Here is a 23,776-nt window from a genome sequence, read left to right on the forward strand (position 1 = left end):
AACACACGCACACACATCAACACACCCAAGCACACACATCAACACACCCAAGCACACACTAACACACCCAAGCACACACTAACACACCCAAGCACACACTAACACACGCGCACTCTCTCATTAACACGCGCACTCTCATTAATACACGCGCACACTCACATTAATACCCGCACACACATTAACACGCGCACACACATTAACACGCGCACACACATTAACACGCGCACACACATTAACACGCGCACACACAAACACGCGCGCGCACACACAAACACGCGCGCGCACACACAAACACGCGCGCGCACAAACCCATTAACACACGCACACACCCATTAACACACGCACACACCCATTAACACACGCACACACCCATTAACACACGCACACACCCATTAACACACGCACACACCCATTAACACACGCTCACACACCCATTAACACACGCACACACCCATTAACACACGCACACACCCATTAACACACGCACACACCCATTAACACACGCACACACCCATTAACACACGCACACACCCATTAACACACGCACACACCCATTAACACACGCACACACCCATTAACACACGCACACACCCATTAACACACGCACACACCCATTAACACACGCACACACCCATTAACACACGCACACACCCATTAACACACGCACACCCCCATTAACACACGCACACCCCCATTAACACACGCACACCCCCATTAACACACGCACACCCCCATTAACACACGCACACCCCCATTAACACACGCGCAAACACATTAACACACGCGCAAACACATTAACACACGCGCAAACACATTAACACACGCGCACACCCATTAACACCCGCGCACACCCATTAACACCCGCGCACACCCATTAACACCCGCGCACACCCATTAACACGCACGCACACACCCATTAACACGCACGCACACACCCATTAACACGCACGCACACACCCATTAACACGCACGCACACACCCATTAACACGCACGCACACACCCATTAACACGCACGCACACACCCATTAACACGCACGCACACACCCATTAACACGCACGCACACACCCATTAACACGCACGCACACACCCATTAACACGCACGCACACACCCATTAACACGCACGCACACACCCATTAACACGCACGCACACACCCATTAACACGCACGCACACACCCATTAACACGCACGCACACACCCATTAACACGCACGCACACACCCATTAACACGCACGCACACACCCATTAACACGCACGCACACACCCATTAACACGCACGCACACACCCATTAACACGCACGCACACCCATTAACACGCACGCACACACCCATTAACACGCACGCACACACCCATTAACACGCACGCACACACCCATTAACACGCACGCACACACCCATTAACACGCACGCACACACCCATTAACACGCACGCACACACCCATTAACACGCACGCACACACCCATTAACACGCACGCACACACCCATTAACACGCACGCACACACCCATTAACACGCACGCACACACCCATTAACACGCACGCACACACCCATTAACACGCACGCACACACCCATTAACACGCACGCACACACCCATTAACACGCACGCACACACCCATTAACACGCACGCACACACCCATTAACACGCACGCACACACCCATTAACACGCACGCACACACCCATTAACACGCACGCACACACCCATTAACACGCACGCACGCTCACACCCATTAACACGCACGCACACACCCATTAACACGCACGCACACACCCATTAACACGCACGCACACACCCATTAACACGCACGCACACACCCATTAACACGCACGCACACACCCATTAACACGCACGCACACACCCATTAACACGCACGCACACACCCATTAACACGCACGCACACACCCATTAACACGCACGCACACACCCATTAACACGCACGCACACACCCATTAACACGCACGCACACACCCATTAACACGCACGCACACACCCATTAACACGCACGCACACACCCATTAACACGCACGCACACACCCATTAACACGCACGCACACACCCATTAACACGCACGCACACACCCATTAACACGCACGCACACACCCATTAACACGCACGCACACACCCATTAACACGCACGCACACACCCATTAACACGCACGCACACACCCATTAACACGCACGCACACACCCATTAACACGCACGCACACACCCATTAACACGCACGCACACCCATTAACACGCACGCACACCCATTAACACGCACGCACACACCCATTAACACGCACGCACACACCCATTAACACGCACGCACACACCCATTAACACGCACGCACACACCCATTAACACGCACGCACACACCCATTAACACGCACGCACACACCCATTAACACGCACGCGCACGCCCATTAACACGCACGCGCACGCCCATTAACACGCACGCGCACACCCATTAACACGCACGCGCACACCCATTAACACGCACGCGCACACCCATTAACACGCACGCGCACACCCATTAACACGCACGCGCACACCCATTAACACACGCGCACACCCATTAACACACGCGCACACCCATTAACACACGCGCACACACCCATTAACACACGCGCACACCCATTAACACACGCGCACACACCCATTAACACACGCGCACACACCCATTAACACGCGCGCACACACCCATTAACACGCGCGCACACACCCATTAACACGCGCGCACACACCCATTAACACGCGCGCACACCCATTAACACGCGCGCACACCCATTAACACGCGCGCACACCCATTAACACCCGCGCACACCCATTAACACGCGCGCACACCCATTAACACGCGCGCACACCCATTAACACACGCGCGCACACCCATTAACACACGCGCGCACACCCATTAACACACGCGCGCACACCCATTAACACACGCGCGCACACCCATTAACACACGCGCGCACCCATTAACACGCGCACACACCCATTAACACACGCAAACACATTAACACACACACACACACACACACTAACACATTAATACACACGCACACATTAACACACGCTAACAAACGCACATACACAATACACACGCACATTAACACGCGCACACCCATTAACACACGCGCACACCCATTAACACGCGCACACACCCATTAACACGCGCACACACCCATTAACACGCGCACACACCCATTAACACACGCGCACACCCATTAACACACGCGCACACCCATTAACACGCGCACACACCCATTAACACGCGCACACACCCATTAACACGCGCACACACCCATTAACACGCGCACACACCCATTAACACGCGCACACACCCATTAACACGCGCACACACCCATTAACACGCGCACACACCCATTAACACACGTGCACACCCATTAACACACGTGCACACCCATTAACACACGCGCACACCCATTAACACACGCGCACACACCCATTAACACACGCGCGCACACCCATTAACACACGCGCACACACCCATTAACACACGCAAACACATTAACACACACACCAACACATTAATACATACACATTAATACACACGCACATACACGTTCATACACACGCACACCCATTAACACACGCTAACACACACACACGCTAAAAAACGCACATACACAATAGACACGCACATTAACACGCACACCCATTAACACACGCGCACACCCATTAACACACGCGCACACCCATTAACACACGCGCACACCCATTAACACGCGCACACCCATTAACACACGCGCATATTAATACATACACATTAATACACACGCACATACACGTTCATACACACGCGCACACATTAACACGCGCTAACAAACGCACATACACAATACACACGCACACACATTAACACACGCACACACACATTAACACACAATACACATTAACACGTACATCAACTCACAACGCGCGCGCGCACACACGCACGCACTTTGACACGCGCACTTTAATACGCGCGCACACACTTTAATACGCGCGCACACACTAACACGCGCGCACACACTTTAACACGCGCGCACACACTTTAACACGCGCGCGCACACTTTAACACGCGCACACACACTTTAACACGCGCACACACACTTTAACACGCGCACACACACTTTAACACGCGCACACACACTTTAACACGCGCACACACACTTTAACACGCGCACACACACTTTAACACGCGCACACACACTTTAACACGCGCACACACACTTTAACACGCGCACACACACTTTAACACGCGCACACACACTTTAACACGCGCACACACACTTTAACACGCGCACACACACTTTAACACGCGCACACACACTTTAACACGCGCACACACACTTTAACACGCGCACACACACTTTAACACGCGCACACACACTTTAACACGCGCACACACACTTTAACACGCGCACACACACTTTAACACGCGCACACACACTTTAACACGCGCACACACACTTTAACACGCGCACACACACTTTAACACGCGCACACACACTTTAACACGCGCACACACACTTTAACACGCGCACACACACTTTAACACGCGCACACACACTTTAACACGCGCACACACACTTACACACGCGCACACACACTTTAACACGCGCACACACACTTTAACACGCGCACACACACTTTAACACGCGCACACACACTTTAACACGCGCACACACACTTTAACACGCGCACACACACTTTAACACGCGCACACACACTTTAACACGCGCACACACACTTTAACACGCGCACACACACTTTAACACGCGCACACACACTTTAACACGCGCACACACACTTTAACACGCGCACACACACTTTAACACGCGCACACACACTTTAACACGCGCACACACACTTTAACACGCGCACACACACTTTAACACGCGCACACACACTTTAACACGTGCTCACACACTTTAACACGCGCACACACATTTTAACGCGTACACACTTCAACACGCGCGCATACAAGTTTAACACGCGCGCATACACATTAGCACGCGCACACACACGTTAACACACGCACGCACACACGATCACGCGCGCACACGCACATTAACACAAACACACACAGACATATAAACAAAATAGGTGAAACATAGAACCTACTAAGGTCAATGAAAATGGCATTTGAGTACTTGGATAAAGAAACGATAAAAAATAAACACACGCACATTAACAAACGCACACACACATTAACGAACGCGCACACACACACATTAACACACAAACACATTAACACAGATTAACATACACATTAACACACACTTTAACACGCGCACACACACTTTAACACGCGACACTTTATCACGCACACACACACACACACATTAACACATACACACACTTTACCACGCGCGCGCGCACACACTTTACCACGCGCGCGCGCCAACACACATTACCACGCGCGCGCGCGCACACACACATTTACCACGCGCGCGTACACACATTTACCACGCGCGCGCGCGCACACATTTTAACACGCCCACACACTTTAACACGCGTACAGAACACACATTAACACGCGTACAGAACACACATTAACACGCGTACAGAACACACATTAACACGCGTACAGAACACACATTAACACGCGTACAGAACACACATTAACACGCGCACACAAACTTTAACACGCGCACACACACTTTAACACGCGCACACACACTTTAACACGCGCGCACACACTTTAACACGCGCGCACACACTTTAACACGCGCGCACACACTTTAACACGCGCGCGCACACTTTAACACGCGCGCGCACACTTTAACACGCGCGCGCACACTTTAACACGCGCGCGCACACTTTAACACGCGCGCGCACACTTTAACACGCGCGCGCACACTTTAACACGCGCGCGCACACTTTAACACGCGCGCGCACACTTTAACACGCGCGCGCACACTTTAACACGCGCGCGCACACTTTAACACGCGCGCACACACTTTAACACGCGCGCACACACTTTAACACGCGCGCACACACTTTAACACGCGCACACACACTTTAACACGCGCACACACACTTTAACACGCGCACACACACTTTAACACGCGCACACACACTTTAACACGCGCACACACACTTTAACACGCGCACACACACACTTTAACACGCGCACACACACTTTAACACGCGCACACACACTTTAACACGCGCACACACACTTTAACACGCGCACACACACTTTAACACGCGCACACACACTTTAACACGCGCACACACACTTTAACACGCGCACACACACTTTAACACGCGCACACACACTTTAACACGCGCACACACACTTTAACACGCGCACACACACTTTAACACGCGCACACACACTTTAACACGCGCACACACACTTTAACACGCGCACACACACTTTAACACGCGCACACACACTTTAACACGCGCACACACACTTTAACACGCGCACACACACTTTAACACGCGCACACACACTTTAACACGCGCACACACACTTTAACACGCGCACACACACTTTAACACGCGCACACACACTTTAACACGCGCACACACACTTTAACACGCGCACACACACTTTAACACGCGCACACACACTTTAACACGCGCGCGCACACTTTAACACGCGGACACACTTTAACACGCGGACACACTTTAACACGCGGACACACTTTAACACGTGCTCACACACTTTAACACGCGCACACACATTTTAACGCGTACACACTTCAACACGCGCGCATACACATTAGGACGCGCACACACACACGTTAACACACGCACGCACACACGATCACGCACATTAACACAAACACACACAGACATATAAACAAAATAGGTGAAACATAGAACCTACTAAGGTCAATGAAAATGGCATTTGAGTACTTGGATAAAGAAACGATAAAAATAAACACGCACATTAACAAACGCGCACACACACACATTAACACACAAACACATTAACACAGATTAACATACACATTAACACACACTTTAACACGCGCACACACACTTTAACACGCGACACTTTATCACGCACACATACACACACACATTAACTTACATTAATACACACATTAACACGCACACACATTAACACACACATTAACACACACATTAACACTTTACCACGCGCGCGCGCACACACTTTACCACGCGCGCGCGCCAACACACATTACCACGCGCGCGCGCACACACATTTACCACGCGCGCGTACACACATTTACCACACGCGCGCGCGCGCACACAACTTTAACACGCGCACACACATTTTAACACGCCCACACACTTTAACACGCGTACAGAACACTTTAACACGCGTACAGAACACATTAACACGCGCACACACACTAACACGCGCACACACACTAACACGCGCACACACACTTTAACACGCGCACACACACTTTAACACGCGCACACACACTTTAACACGCGCACACACACTTTAACACGCGCACACACACTTTAACACGCGCACACACACTTTAACACGCGCACACACACTTTAACACGCGCACACACACTTTAACACGCGCACACACACTTTAACACGCGCACACACACTTTAACACGCGCACACACACTTTAACACGCGCACACACACTTTAACACGCGCACACACACTTTAACACGCGCACACACACTTTAACACGCGCACACACACTTTAACACGCGCACACACACTTTAACACGCGCACACACACTTTAACACGCGACACTTTAACACGCGGACACACTTTAACACGCGCACACACACTTTAACACGCGCACACACACTTTAACACGCGCACACACACTTTAACACGCGCACACACTTTAACACGCGCACACACTTTAACACGCGCACACACTAACACGCGCACACACTAACACGCGCACACACACTAACACGTGCTCACACACTTTAACACGCGCACACACATTTTAACGCGTACACACTTCAACACGCGCGCATACAAATTTAACACGCGCGCATACACATTAGCACGCGCACACACACACGTTAACACAAACACACACAGACATATATACAAAATAGGTGAAACATAGAACCTACTAAAGTCAATGAAAATGGCATTTGAGTACTTGGATAAAGAAACGATAAAAAATAAACACACGCACATTAACAAACGCACACACACATTAACGAACGCGCACACACACACATTAACACACAAACACAGATTAACATACACATTAACACACACACACTTTAACACGCGCACACACACTTTAACACGCGACACTTTATCACGCACACATTAACATACATTAATACACACATTAACACACACACATTTACCACGCGCGCGCGCACACACTTTACCACGCGCGCGCGCCAACACACATTTACCACGCGCGCGTACACACATTTACCACACGCGCGCGCGCGCACACAACTTTAACACGCGCACACACATTTTAACACGCCCACACACTTTAACACGCGTACAGAACACACTTTAACACGCGCACAGAACACTTTAACACGCGTACAGAACACACTTTAACACGCGTACAGAACACACTTTAACACGCGTACAGAACACACTTTAACACGCGTACAGAACACACTTTAACACGCGCACACACACTTTAACACGCGCACACACACTTTAACACGCGCACACACACTTTAACGCGCACACACTTTAACACGCGCACACACACTTTAACACGCGGACACACTTTAACACGTGCTCACACACTTTAACACGCGCACACACATTTTAACGCGTACACACTTCAACACGCGCGCATACAAGTTTAACACGCGCGCATACACATAAGGACGCGCACACACACACGTTAACACACGCACGCACACACGATCACGCGCGCACACGCACATTAACACAAACACACACAGACATATAAACAAAATAGGTGAAACATAGAACCTACTAAGGTCAATGAAAATGGCATTTGAGTACTTGGATAAAGAAACGATAAAAATAAACACGCACATTAACAAACGCGCACACACATTAACGAACGCGCACACACACACATTAACACACAAACACATTAACACAGATTAACATACACATTAACACACACACTTTAACACGCGCACACACACTTTAACACGCGACACTTAATCACGCACACATACACACACATTAACTTACATTAATACACACATTAACACGCACACATTAACACACATTAACACACACATTAACACTTTACCACGCGCGCGCGCACACACTTTACCACGCGCGCGCGCCAACACACATTACCACGCGCGCGCGCACACACATTTACCACGCGCGCGCGCACACACATTTACCACGCGCGCGTACACACATTTACCACACGCGCGCGCGCGCACACAACTTTAACACGCGCACACACATTTTAACACGCCCACACACTTTAACACGCGTACAGAACACACATTAACACGCGCACACACATTAACACGCGCACACACACTTTAACACGCGCACACACTTTAACACGCGCACACACTTTAACACGCGGACACACTTTAACACGCGCACACACACTTTAACACGCGCACACACACTTTAACACGCGGACACACTTTAACACGTGCTCACACACTTTAACACGTGCTCACACACTTTAACACGCGCACACACATTTTAACGCGTACACACTTCAACACGCGCGCATACAAGTTTAACACGCGCGCACACACATTAGCACGCGCACACACACACGTTAACACACGCACGCACACGCACATTAACACAAACACACACAGACATATAAACAAAATAGGTGAAACATAGAACCTACTAAAGTCAATGAAAATGGCATTTGAGTACTTGGATAAAGAAACGATAAAAAATAAACACACGCACATTAACAAACGCACACACACATTAACGAACGCGCACACACACACATTAACACACAAACACAGATTAACATACACATTAACACACACACTTTAACACGCGCACACACACTTTAACACGCGACACTATCACGCACACATACACACACATTAACATACATTAATACACACATTAACACGCACACACATTAACACACACATTAACACACACACACATTAACACACACATTTACCACGCGCGCGCGCACACACTTTACCACGCGCGCGCGCCAACACACATTTACCACACGCGCGCGCGCGCACACAACTTTAACACGCGCACACTTTTTAACACGCCCACACACTTTAACACGCGCACACATTTTAACACGCCCAAACACTTTAACACGCGTACAGAACACACTTTAACACGCGTACAGAACACACTTTAACACGCGCACACACACTTTAACACGCGCACACACACTTTAACACGCGCACACACACTTTAACACGCGCACACACACTTTAACACGCGCACACACACTTTAACACGCGCACACACACTTTAACACGCGCACACACACTTTAACACGCGCACACACACTTTAACACGCGCACACACACTTTAACACGCGCACACACATTTTAACACGCGCACACACATTTTAACACGCCCACACATTTTAACACGCCCACACATTTTAACACGCCCACACACTTTAACACGCCCACACACTTTAACACGCCCACACACTTTAACACGCCCACACACCACACACTAACACGCCCACACACACTTTAACACGCGCACACACACTTTAACACGCGCACACACACTTTAACACGCGCACACACACTTTAACACGCGCACACACACTTTAACACGCGCACACACACTTTAACACGCGCACACACACTTTAACACGCGCACACACACTTTAACACGCGCACACACACTTTAACACGCGCACACACACTTTAACACGCGCACACACACTTTAACACGCGCACACACACTTTAACACGCGCACACACACTTTAACACGCGCACACACACTTTAACACGCGCACACACACTTTAACACGCGCACACACACTTTAACACGCGCACACACACTTTAACACGCGCACACACACTTTAACACGCGCACACACACTTTAACACGCGCACACACACTTTAACACGCGCACACACACTTTAACACGCGCACACACACTTTAACACGCGCACACACACTTTAACACGCGCACACACACTTTAACACGCGCACACACACTTTAACACGCGCACACACACTTTAACACGCGCACACACACTTTAACACGCGCACACACACTTTAACACGCGCACACACACTTTAACACGCGCACACACACTTTAACACGCGCACACACTTTAACACGCGCACACACACTAACACGCGCACACACACTAACACGCGCACACACACTTTAATACGCGGACACACTTTAACACGTGCTCACACACTTTAACACGCGCACACACACTTTAACACGTGCTCACACACTTTAACACGTGCTCACACACTTTAACACGCGCACACACATCTTAACGCGTACACACTTTAACACGCGCGCACACACATTAGCACGCGCACACACACACGTTAACACACGCACGCACACGCACATTAACACAAACACACACACACATATAAACAAAATAGGTGAAACATAGAACCTACTAAGGTCAATGAAAATGGCATTTGAGTACTTGGATAAAGAAACGATAAAAAATAAACACACACATTAACAAACGCACACACACATTAACAAACGCGCACACACACACATTAACACAGATTAACATACACATTAACACACATAATTTAACACGCGCACACACACTTTAACACGCGACACTTTATCACGCACACATACACACACATTAACATACATTAATACACACATTAACACGCACACACATTAACACACACACATTAACACACACACACACACACTTTACCACGCGCGCGCGCACACACTTTACCACGCGCGCGCGCCAACACACATTACCACGCACGCGCGCATACACACATTTACCACGCGCGCGTACACACACATTTACCACACGCGCGCGCGCGCACACAACTTTAACACGCGCACACACATTTTAACACGCCCACACACTTTAACACGCGTACAGAACACACTTTAACACGCGTACACACACTTTAACACGCGTACAGAACACACTTTAACACGCGTACACACACTTTAACACGCGTACACACACTTTAACACGCGTACACACACTTTAACACGCGCACACACACTTTAACACGCGCACACACACTTTAACACTCTCACACACACTTTAACACGCTCACACACACTTTAACACGCGCACACACACTTTAACACGCGCACACACACTTTAACACGCGCACACACACTTTAACACACGCCCACACACTTTAACACGCCCACACACTTTAACACGCCCACACACTTTAACACGCCCATACACTTTAACACGCCCACACACCACACACTAACACGCCCACACACACTAACACGCGCACACACACTAACACGCGCACACACACTAACACGCGCACACACACTAACACGCGCACACACACTAACACGCGCACACACACTAACACGCGCACACACACTAACACGCGCACACACACTAACACGCGCACACACACTAACACGCGCACACACACTAACACGCGCACACACACTAACACGCGCACACACACTAACACGCGCACACACACTAACACGCGCACACACACTAACACGCGCACACACACTAACACGCGCACACACACTAACACGCGCACACACACTAACACGCGCACACACACTAACACGCGCACACACACTTTAACACGCGCACACACACTTTAACACGCGCACACACACTTTAACACGCGCACACACACTTTAACACGCGCACACACACTATAACACGCGCACACACTATAACACGCGCACACACACTATAACACGCGCACACACACTATAACACGCGCACACACTGTAACACGCGCACACACTTTAACACGCGCACACACTTTAACACGCGCACACACTTTAACACGCGCACACACTTTAACACGCGCACACACTTTAACACGCGCACACACTTTAACACGCGCACACACTTTAACACGCGCACACACTTTAACACGCGCACACACTTTAACACGCGCACACACTTTAACACGCGCACACACTTTAACACGCGCACACACACTTTAACACGCGCACACACACTTTAACACGTGCTCACACACTTTAACACGCGCACACACATTTTAACGCGTACACACTTCAACACGCGCGCATACAAGTTTAACACGCGCGCATACACATTAGCACGCGCACACACACACGTTAACACACGCACACACACGATCACGCGCGCACACGCACATTAACACAAACACACACACATATAAACAAAATAGGTGAAACATAGAACCTACTAAAGTCAATGAAAATGGCATTTGAGTACTTGGATAAAGAAACGATAAAAATAAACACACGCACATTAACAAACGCACACACACATTAACGAACGCGCACACACACACATTAACACACAAACACAGATTAACATACACATTAACACACACACACACTTTAACACGCGCACACACACTTTAACACGCGACACTTTATCACGCACACACACACATTAACATACATTAATACACACATTAACACGCACACACATTAACACACACACATTAACACGCACATTAACACATTAACACACACACATTAACACACACATTAACACACACATTTACCACGCGCGCGCGCACACACTTTACCACGCGCGCGCGCCCACACATTACCACGCGCGCGCGCACACACACATTTACCACGCGCGCGTACACACATTTACCACACGCGCGCGCGCGCACACAACTTTAACACGCGCACACACATTTTAACACGCGCACACACACTTTAACACGCGTACAGAACACACTTTAACACGCGTACACACATTAACACGCGCACACACAATAACACGCGCACACACACTAACACGCGCACACACACTAACACGCGCACACACACTAACACGCGCACACACACTAACACGCGCACACACACTAACACGCGCACACACACTAACACGCGCACACACACTTTAACACGCGCACACACACTTTAACACGCGCACACACACTTTAACACGCGCACACACACTTTAACACGCGCACACACACTTTAACACGCGCACACACACTTTAACACGCGCACACACACTTTAACACGCGCACACACACTTTAACACGCGCACACACACTTTAACACGCGCACACACACTTTAACACGCGCACACACACACTTTAACACGCGCACACACACTTTAACACGCGCACACACACTTTAACACGCGCACACACACTTTAACACGCGCACACACACTTTAACACGCGCACACACACTTTAACACGCGCACACACACTTTAACACGCGCACACACACTTTAACACGCGCACACACACTTTAACACGCGCACACACACTTTAACACGCGCACACACACTTTAACACGCGCACACACACTTTAACACGCGCACACACACTTTAACACGCGCACACACACTTTAACACGCGCACACACACTTTAACACGCGCACACACACTTTAACACGCGCACACACACTTTAACACGCGCACACACACTTTAACACGCGCACACACACTTTAACACGCGCACACACACACACTTTAACACGCGCACACACACTTTAACACGCGCACACACACTTTAACACGCGCACACACACTTTAACACGCGCACACACACTTTAACACGCGCACACACACTTTAACACGCGCACACACACTTTAACACGCGCACACACACTTTAACACGCGCACACACACTTTAACACGCGCACACACACTTTAACACGCGCACACACACTTTAACACGCGCACACACACTTTAACACGCGCACACACACTTTAACACGCGCACACACACTTTAACACGCGCACACACACTTTAACACGCGCACACACACTTTAACACGCGCACACACACTTTAACACGCGCACACACACTTTAACACGCGCACACACACTTTAACACGCGCACACACACTTTAACACGCGCACACACACTTTAACACGCGCACACACACTTTAACACGCGCACACACACTTTAACACGCGCTCACACACTTTAACACGCGCACACACACTTTAACACGCGCACACACATCTTAACGCGTACACACTTCAACACGCGCGCATACAAGTTTAACACGCGCGCATACACATTAGCACGCGCACACACACGTTAACACACGCACGCACACACGATCATGCGCGCACACGCACATTAACACAAACACACACAGACATATAAACAAAATAGGTGAAACATAGAACCTACTAAGGTCAATGAAAATGGCATTGAGTACTTGGATAAAGAAACGATAAAAAATAAACACACGCACATTAACAAGCGCACACACATTAACGAACGCGCACACACACATTAACACACAAACACATTAACACAGATTAACCTACACACTTTAACACGCGCGCACACACTTTAACACGCGACACTATCACGCACACATACACACACATTAACACACACACACATTAACACACACACACATTAACACACACACACATTAACACACACACACATTAACACACACACACATTAACACACACACACATTAACACACACACACATTAACACACACACACATTAACACACACACACACATTAACACACACACTTTACCACGCGCGCGCGCACACACACATTACCACGCGCGCGCGCACACACACATATACCACGCGCGCGCGCACACACACATTTACCACGCGCGCGCGCGCACAACTTTAACACGCGCACACACATTTTAACACGCCCACACACTTTAACACGCATACAGAACACATTAACACGCGCACACGCACACATTAACACGCACACATACATTAACACACGCACACACATTAACACACGCACACACATTAACACACGCACACACATTAACACACGCACACACATTAACACACGCACACACATTAACACACGCACACACATTAACACACGCACACACATTAACACACGCACACACATTAACACACGCACACACATTAACACACGCACAAACATTAACACACGCACACACATTAACACACGCACACACATTAACACACGCACACACATTAACACGCACACACATTAACACACGCACACACATTAACACACGCACACATACATTAACACACGCACACATACATTAACACGCTTACACACATTAACACAAACACATTAAAACATTAACACAAGCGCACACACAAACATTAACACACGCGCGCGCACACATTAACGCGCGCGCACACACAATTAACACGCGCGCACACAACACGCGGGCACACATTAACACGCGCGCGCGCACACACAACTTTAACACGCCCACACACACTTTAACACGCGTACAGAACACACATTAACACGCGCACACATCAACAGAATCACACACATTAACAGACCCACACACATTACCAAACGCGCACACACACTAACACGCACGCGCACACACTAACACACGCACACATTAACACGCACACACATTAACACACGCGCACACATTAACACACGCGCACACATTAACACACGCACACACACATTAACACACGCACACACACATTAACACACGCACACACACATTAACACACGCACACACACATTAACACACGCACACACACATTAACACACGCACACACACATTAACACACGCACACACACATTAACACACGCACACACACATTAACACACGCACACACACATTAACACACGCACACACATTAACACACGCACACATACATTAACACAAACACATTAACACAAGCGCACACACAAACATTAACACGCGCGCGCGCGCACACACATTAACACGCGGACACACATTAACACGCGCACACTCATTAACACGCGCGCACTCACACATACATTGGCGCGGTTGGTAGAGTCCCCGACTGTCACTACGCGGTCCGGGTTCGAATCCCGCCCAGGGCCGAAACAATTTCAGTATCGCTGCGCTTCGAGTCGTTACTCCAACTCTCGTGGGCTGGTAGTTGGGTGTGTGCGCGCGCGTAAGGTCACACACACACGCACTACTAAATAAAAGGGTAAATCTTTAGTTTCGACCATGGGAGGAATATAGCAATAGAAAATTAAATATAAATGTTCTAAATTAAAATGTATCAACGTAATATGCAATTTTGTGTGCGGAAATGAAAAACAAAACAGGTGCTAAACAGATTTCTTAAGTAACGAAGTCGTGTACAATGAATGGTACGCCATGTTTGTTATGGTAGATGCCGACGTCGAAGAAATGAAAGGATGATAAATTCGTCTAAGGTAAACTAAACTAAACTAGCCTAACTTGTGTTTAATAAATCATTACCTGCAAATTAAATGTCTTCCGGCTCGTCCTCGTTGTCGTCGTCGTGAGACGTTGACGGGCTTTTCAACCACTCAGCTTGCGGAGTATACAAATTAATATCATTTTGGTAAAATTTTACTTTCGACCATTGTTGGAATATAGCAATACAAAATTAAATGGTAATTTTGCAAATTAAAATGTATGAACGTAATATGCAATTTTGTGTGCGGAAATGAAAATAAAAAAAGTTGCTAAAACAGATTTCTTAGTAACGAAGTCGTGTACTACGAATGGTACGCCATGTTTGTTATGGTAGATTCCGACGTCGGAGAAATGAAAGGACGATAAATTTGTCTAAACTAAAGTAAACTAACCTAACCTAACCGGTAAAATTTTACTTTCGACCATTGGAGGAATATAGCCATACAAAAGCTGCGAGTGGTTGAAAAGCCCGCCAACGTCTCTCACGACGACGACGACGACGAGGACCAGCCGGATGATATCTAATTTGCAGGTAATGATTTATTAAACACAGGTTAGGTTAGTTTAGTTTAGACAAATTTATCGTCCTTTCATTTCTCCGACGTCGGCATCTACCATAACAAACATGGCGTATCATTCGTCGTACACGACTTCGTTACTTAAGAAATCTGTTTTAGCAATTTTTATTTTCATTTCCGCACACAAAATTGCATATTTCGTTAATACATTTTAATTTACAAAATTACTATTTAATTTTGTATTGCTATATTTCTACAATGGTCGAAAGTAAAATTTTACCCTAATTTTCTATTGCTATATTCCTCCAATGGTCAAAATTAAAGATTTACCGGTTAGGTTAGGTTAGTTTAGTTTACCTTAGACGAATTCATCATCCTTTCATTTCTTCGATGTCGGCATCTACCTATGCTACCGACTTCGTTCATTAGCATATTTAGCTTGTAGCAAGGTATTTTTTTTTTCATTTCCGCACACAAAATTGCATATTATGTTGATGCATTTTAATTTAAAAAATTAATATTTAATTTTCTATTGCTATATTCCTCCCATGGTCGAAACTAAAGATTTACCTACAAGTGCAAAAATTAAGCACGCACACTACTAAAAGTGCAAATATTAATACAGTACTCAGCATCACAATTATTACCTTTTTTTTTTAACAGGCTAAAAAGATTTAAGACTAACCGTCACCAACACACACACTCGTACGTATCTCCCTCTCCTGAAATGCACGATTTCATCACTTTCATATTTCATTTCATTCATTCCTGTTCAAATAATTATAATTTTTTTTTTTTTTTTTTTGCCATGGAACCCTTGAAAGGTCTTCATGGAACCCTGGGGTATCGCGGAACAGTTTGAGAACCACTGGTCTAACCTAACCTGCGTTTAGTAATGCGGTACCTGTAATTCTAGAGGTCAACAGGGTCGTCGTCGTTAGGGATGTTGACGGCCGGTTTTGGCATCCGATCGGACTCAGGAGTGTAAAGGAGTTTCATAGCTTGAAAAAATACATAAAGCTCATCACCGTAGCACCATTCTAAAATTTTGTAGTGTGGCGACATTACTTGGAGTGGGAGAACACCCGGTACACAACTTCAGCGCCACCAAACTGACACTGATTGGACAGCCGACAACATGGCGTCTCGAACCTATCTTCGGAGCTCAGTTTGGTAGTATTTGCTTTTAGCAACATTTCTATGGGTTTCCGCCCAGAAAAACGTGTATTAAATTGATGTACATGTACATAATCAGTATCTAATTTTCTATTGCTATATTGTGTAGGTGTCCACTTCTAAAAAAAAAAAAGCCTCTTCTGTAACGGGGTACCAGTATGCTCATGCCGTTCAGATTACCGCCAGGCTGCTTTTGTGACCCATTGTCATCGAAAGGATTAGGGCAAAGCAACTAAAGTCCTTTTATGCTTTTATACAGTACATCATATCAGACACCAAATCCCATCCCAACGAAGACACGAATGACCTACATTATAACTACAAACCCGGAGAGCGGGAAAGCGTTGAACTTACCAGAGTAACATATCCTGCAGAGAGTACTCGCGCTCGAGATATTCGCGGCCGCAGTCGGCAGCAGAGACCGTTCGAATTTTCCTACCAGCGATGGGCTTTTCGAACTGGAAGGAGCCATGGAGATGGTGCTTCCCATGTCGCCCTGGCAGCGTGTCGACGGTTCTGACGACGAAAATGACCGCACTTTCCGGGGCAGAGTTGTGGCGGCGAAGGCTTGGGTCGGAGAACCACTGATGCGGCTGTAATCGAAATTCCGAGAGGTTTCAGAGCAGAGGCGGTCCCGAAAAGGAAACGGCAGGAAGTTCGGCATTAGGGAAAATCGCCGATGGGTAGCGACACTGATACTGCCCACCCGTGCACCGCGGGAAGGACTCTCGCTCCCAGTTAGCTTGTCTAACTCAACGCCGTCCTGGTCGACAGACATGTTAGAAGTAGCACCGTGGTAATCGCGTATCCAAGTTTTCGCTCCACGGTTTTCCTTCAGCATCCAACATGGACAACGCGACCCGGTCTGGTTTCCCTGGATTGGGTGAAGTGCCGATGCGAGAATGTCCATCCAAGTTACTTTTATGACACTCCTGCCGCAAGTATATCCAACAAGCGGCACGACCACGCACAAAACAAGTTGTCCCATTCGTAGTCTGAACTGAAACAGATTCGAAACAAACCAGAACGAAACCACAAACAAAGCCTCACAAATTAAAAAGCTTGTTCGAAATTGGCTCCCCCAACCCTTTTAACAAAGGCCTATCATTTGCTGCGTTAATTTTTTCGTCAACAAACCAAAGGAAAGAGGTAAGTACAGGTTACGAAGAAGAAATAGCACGGGGTAAGACCGAGATGATAAACATGTATGAAGAATTTGTAACATATAAAATATGCTAATACGTCTGCTTTTTTTTTCCCTAGCGGGCGAATACCAGTCGACTTTATAGAGTTCGTAAAAAAAAAACATGTTGCTGTGTTGTTGTTTTTTCCAGTTAGTGAGACCGGTTCAGCCAGTAAATATCTGAATAACCCATGTTGTGGATCTAATTGCGTATTTGATTTGAGCAGTGCATGCACATGTTATAGACTAAATGATACGCACATTAGATTCAAGCATCCCTGCACAAAGTAAAACGAATACTATATGGTAAGTTAGCAGGGGGGGGGGGTGAGCCAGAAAACCTCTCCACTGTGCAGGTAGATGATGACGTCAACGGAAATATCAAGACCAGGGTTCCGCGGGTCGAGAGCTGTCAGTCACTCACACACCAGTGTTTGGAGCGGAGCTCCATCTTCTGATTAAAGGGGTAGCTAAGGCAGACAAATAACTTATAAAAATGCCAACAATTTGTATAGTGCAGAAGTGCAGTGCCGTAAGACTGAAAGGTGATAAAAATATACATTTCCTTTCACTACCCAAAGATAAAGAACTTAGAAATGGATTGAATTATGTGGCACACACAATACTCGGTCATCTGGATATGTATGCAGCCGCCATTTTGAAAGTAACTATTTATTAGCAACATTTCCAGAAATTTTCATTCAATTGCAAATAAACAGACTAAAGAATCCTGCTATAACATAACTGAGCTTGGTGGAGATAAAAGTCTACATATAAAATCCACGCTTGAGATATGGAAACCCACGCAAATCCAAAATGTAATATAATAAAAACCATATGATGCTTTTATGTGTCATTACTACTGGGTTTATATTCAGCTAGTTGATGTGTATCAACAATATAATATCTTTCTCATCTACCTGATCAACATATAAATTGACATGTCATCCCATCTAATAACTCGTCATATTAATATAATCCACCTAATGTGAAAGCATGGAATTTTTTTTTATAAATTTTCTGGCGGTCACATCTCAGATACTGATAATTTGAGGATAAGAAAGTGGTACTGAGTAATTTCAGTATTATGTGAACATCATAGTGTAATTTTAAAGTTTATCATACATACAGATGGTTTTATTTAAAGTTTACATTTTCCTCCACCTCTCACTCTTTCCCCCTCTGGATTTCCTATGACGTCACGGTGGAGGATGCGAAGAGGGGGGGGGGTTGCTCAACGTACCTTATAGTATTCGTTTTACCTTGTCCCTGCAGACCTGGAAACACGTACTTCCGTGGGGAAATCTTTGTTTGCATTCACAGCATAGGTTTCAATAAATATAAGCCGAGGAAGAAGCGAAAACAAGACAAATTATAAAACAAGAGATTTTCTTCCTTTGGGAGTTAGCTAAGTCAGAGGCACATACTATTCCAACCCATTTCACTCCCCATATATATATATATATATATATATATATATATATATATATATACATATTTCACTCCCCACATATATATATATATATATATATATATATATATATATATATATATATACATATTTCACTCCCCACATATATATATATATATTTCACTCCCCACATATATATATATATATATTTCACTCCCCATATATATATATATATATATATATATATATATAGAGAGAGAGAGAGAGAGAGAGCGGGAGTCCCGGAACCATTTTTGGAAGAAACCACACACTGGAATAGTCGTTTGAAGACGAACCCCAGACTAGGTTCGAAATGTAGGAATAAACTTCAGACGAGTCCAGTGTGTGCTTCTTTATATATATATATGTATATATATATACATTCGAACCTCGAAAGCCCAGACTAATTGGGGGGAAGGGTGGTCCGGTCATGTCAAACGTCCGGTCATCGAAAATATCGCCCTAACCGTAGATTTTCATAGCGGTATACGTATAGGTAATATATGATACGGCATAGAAACACATATGAATAATACTCTAACATTGTAATAATAACAATACTGTAATAATGCTATAATACTAATAATTCTGTAATAATAACTGCAATACAGGCATTTAAATGTACTGTATATACAGTGTACTGTACTGTATTTTTTATTACGTACACTGTAAATATCGGAAGGTATGCACGCGGGACAGTGGTGGCGGCCAGGGTTGCCGCGTTTTCTACACTGCCATGTAGAATGGGAGTGTTGCCATACCGGGGCATACATTTTTCTCGGGCGTGTGCAGACTTTCATAGCAAGATATAATTGTCAAACTTTGACAAAATGGTGGTTCTAGTTTTTTATTCTTGAATTTATATAAGGCCCCCATGCCCTAACATATTCAGTAAGATATAATTGTTTTTTATATTATTATCGCTAAAAGAAAGCTGAAACTTTAGCGTAGAATTTTTTTCTACACGGTAAAAACGTATCTTTTGGGGTATAATATTTTATAAGTAACACAATTACCAATGAAAGTCATATTTTGATGTACCATTTGATAACTAGTTCTATGATTTTTAAACAAAATTTTGAGTTTTTAAACGTTTTTAACAGCCCGCTGATATGTGGAAAAAATTTCATGCCCTTATGCAGTTGCCACATGCCGCTATTTTACTACGTTTTGGTACAAAATTCTACGAAACGGCAGCCCTGGTGGCGGCTTGACTGGGCCGGGTTTGAGTACACGTGTACAGTCCGCCCTTTGTTCATTTCGACCGGTCATACGAGGGTCCGGGCATTCGGGGTCCGGGCTTTCGAGGTTCGACTGTATATATATGTGTATGCATATGTATATATATATATATATGTGTGTGTGTGTGTGTATATACAGTATATGTATGTATATATATATACATATATATATATACATGTGTATATATACGTATATATATATATACATATATATATATATATATATATATATATATATACCCGTCTGGGGTATTGTTTGCATGTTGTGGCAAAGTAGCATGCAGTTCATACTTTAGGGTCTATATGGGGCGCCCCTACGGACCAGAGTCACACATAATTTTGTCTGTGATAGTGGAAGTCTGTTCATAGAGAAACGATTATATTTTTATTATACTGCGACTGTCTGTCCGTGATACTGTCCCTCCACCTCTTGTTACTGTCCTGTACCATTTCTCTGAATATTTATATCCTTTTTTTTCGCCTACTCTGTGGTGGGGCGATCCCCCCCCCCAAAAAAAAATATATATATACAGTATATATATATATATATATATATATATATATATAGAATCCTGCTACCTGTAGCCCAAAGGGGACATTCCTAAAAAAAGTAACGGCATAACGGTCTAGAAGTTTTCCAACCAGTACCCTAAGGTTTGGGTCTTTTAAATGTCCGTGGACGTTGTACAGATGAGAGTAAAAGGGCAGAGATAGGCAGTATGTTTGTGAGAAGAAAGATAGATGTGCTGGCTTTTGAGTGAAACTGAGTTGAAAGAGAGGGTAGTGTCGGTTTTGGAGTGTAGTTGGTAGGTTCTCAGGAGTGAAGAGAGGACGAGGGAGAGAAGGTGTGGCTATGCTAGTAAGTGAAGAGATAGGTAAGCATGTAGTGGGGTGGGAGGTTTCTTGAAGGTTAATTTACATGAAGGTGAAGCTGGGAAGGGAGATGTGGGTTTTTGTAAGTGCGTATGGACCTGGTATTGAGAAGAGCATAGAGGAAAGATATTTTTGGAT

The 23,776-nt window shown here is 46.2% G+C and overlaps 1 protein-coding gene across 1 annotated transcript in view; it reads right to left on the bottom strand.

The window, feature by feature from the left end:
• LOC143041653 (uncharacterized) overlaps window positions 1–19,870 on the bottom strand; it is a 50,308-nt gene extending 30,438 nt beyond the window's left edge. The window contains exon 1 of the mRNA XM_076213680.1: window positions 19,246–19,870. Coding sequence (XP_076069795.1) covers window positions 19,246–19,801 — 556 coding nt within the window. The 5' untranslated portion in view covers window positions 19,802–19,870. The remainder of the gene's footprint in view (window positions 1–19,245) is intronic.
• Window positions 19,871–23,776: the final 3,906 nt, after the last annotated feature.

The sequence above is a fragment of the Oratosquilla oratoria genome, chromosome 1, assembly GCF_046742065.1.
Source record: "Oratosquilla oratoria isolate Oo_2021 chromosome 1, ASM4674206v1, whole genome shotgun sequence".
NCBI lineage: Eukaryota > Metazoa > Arthropoda > Malacostraca > Stomatopoda > Squillidae > Oratosquilla > Oratosquilla oratoria.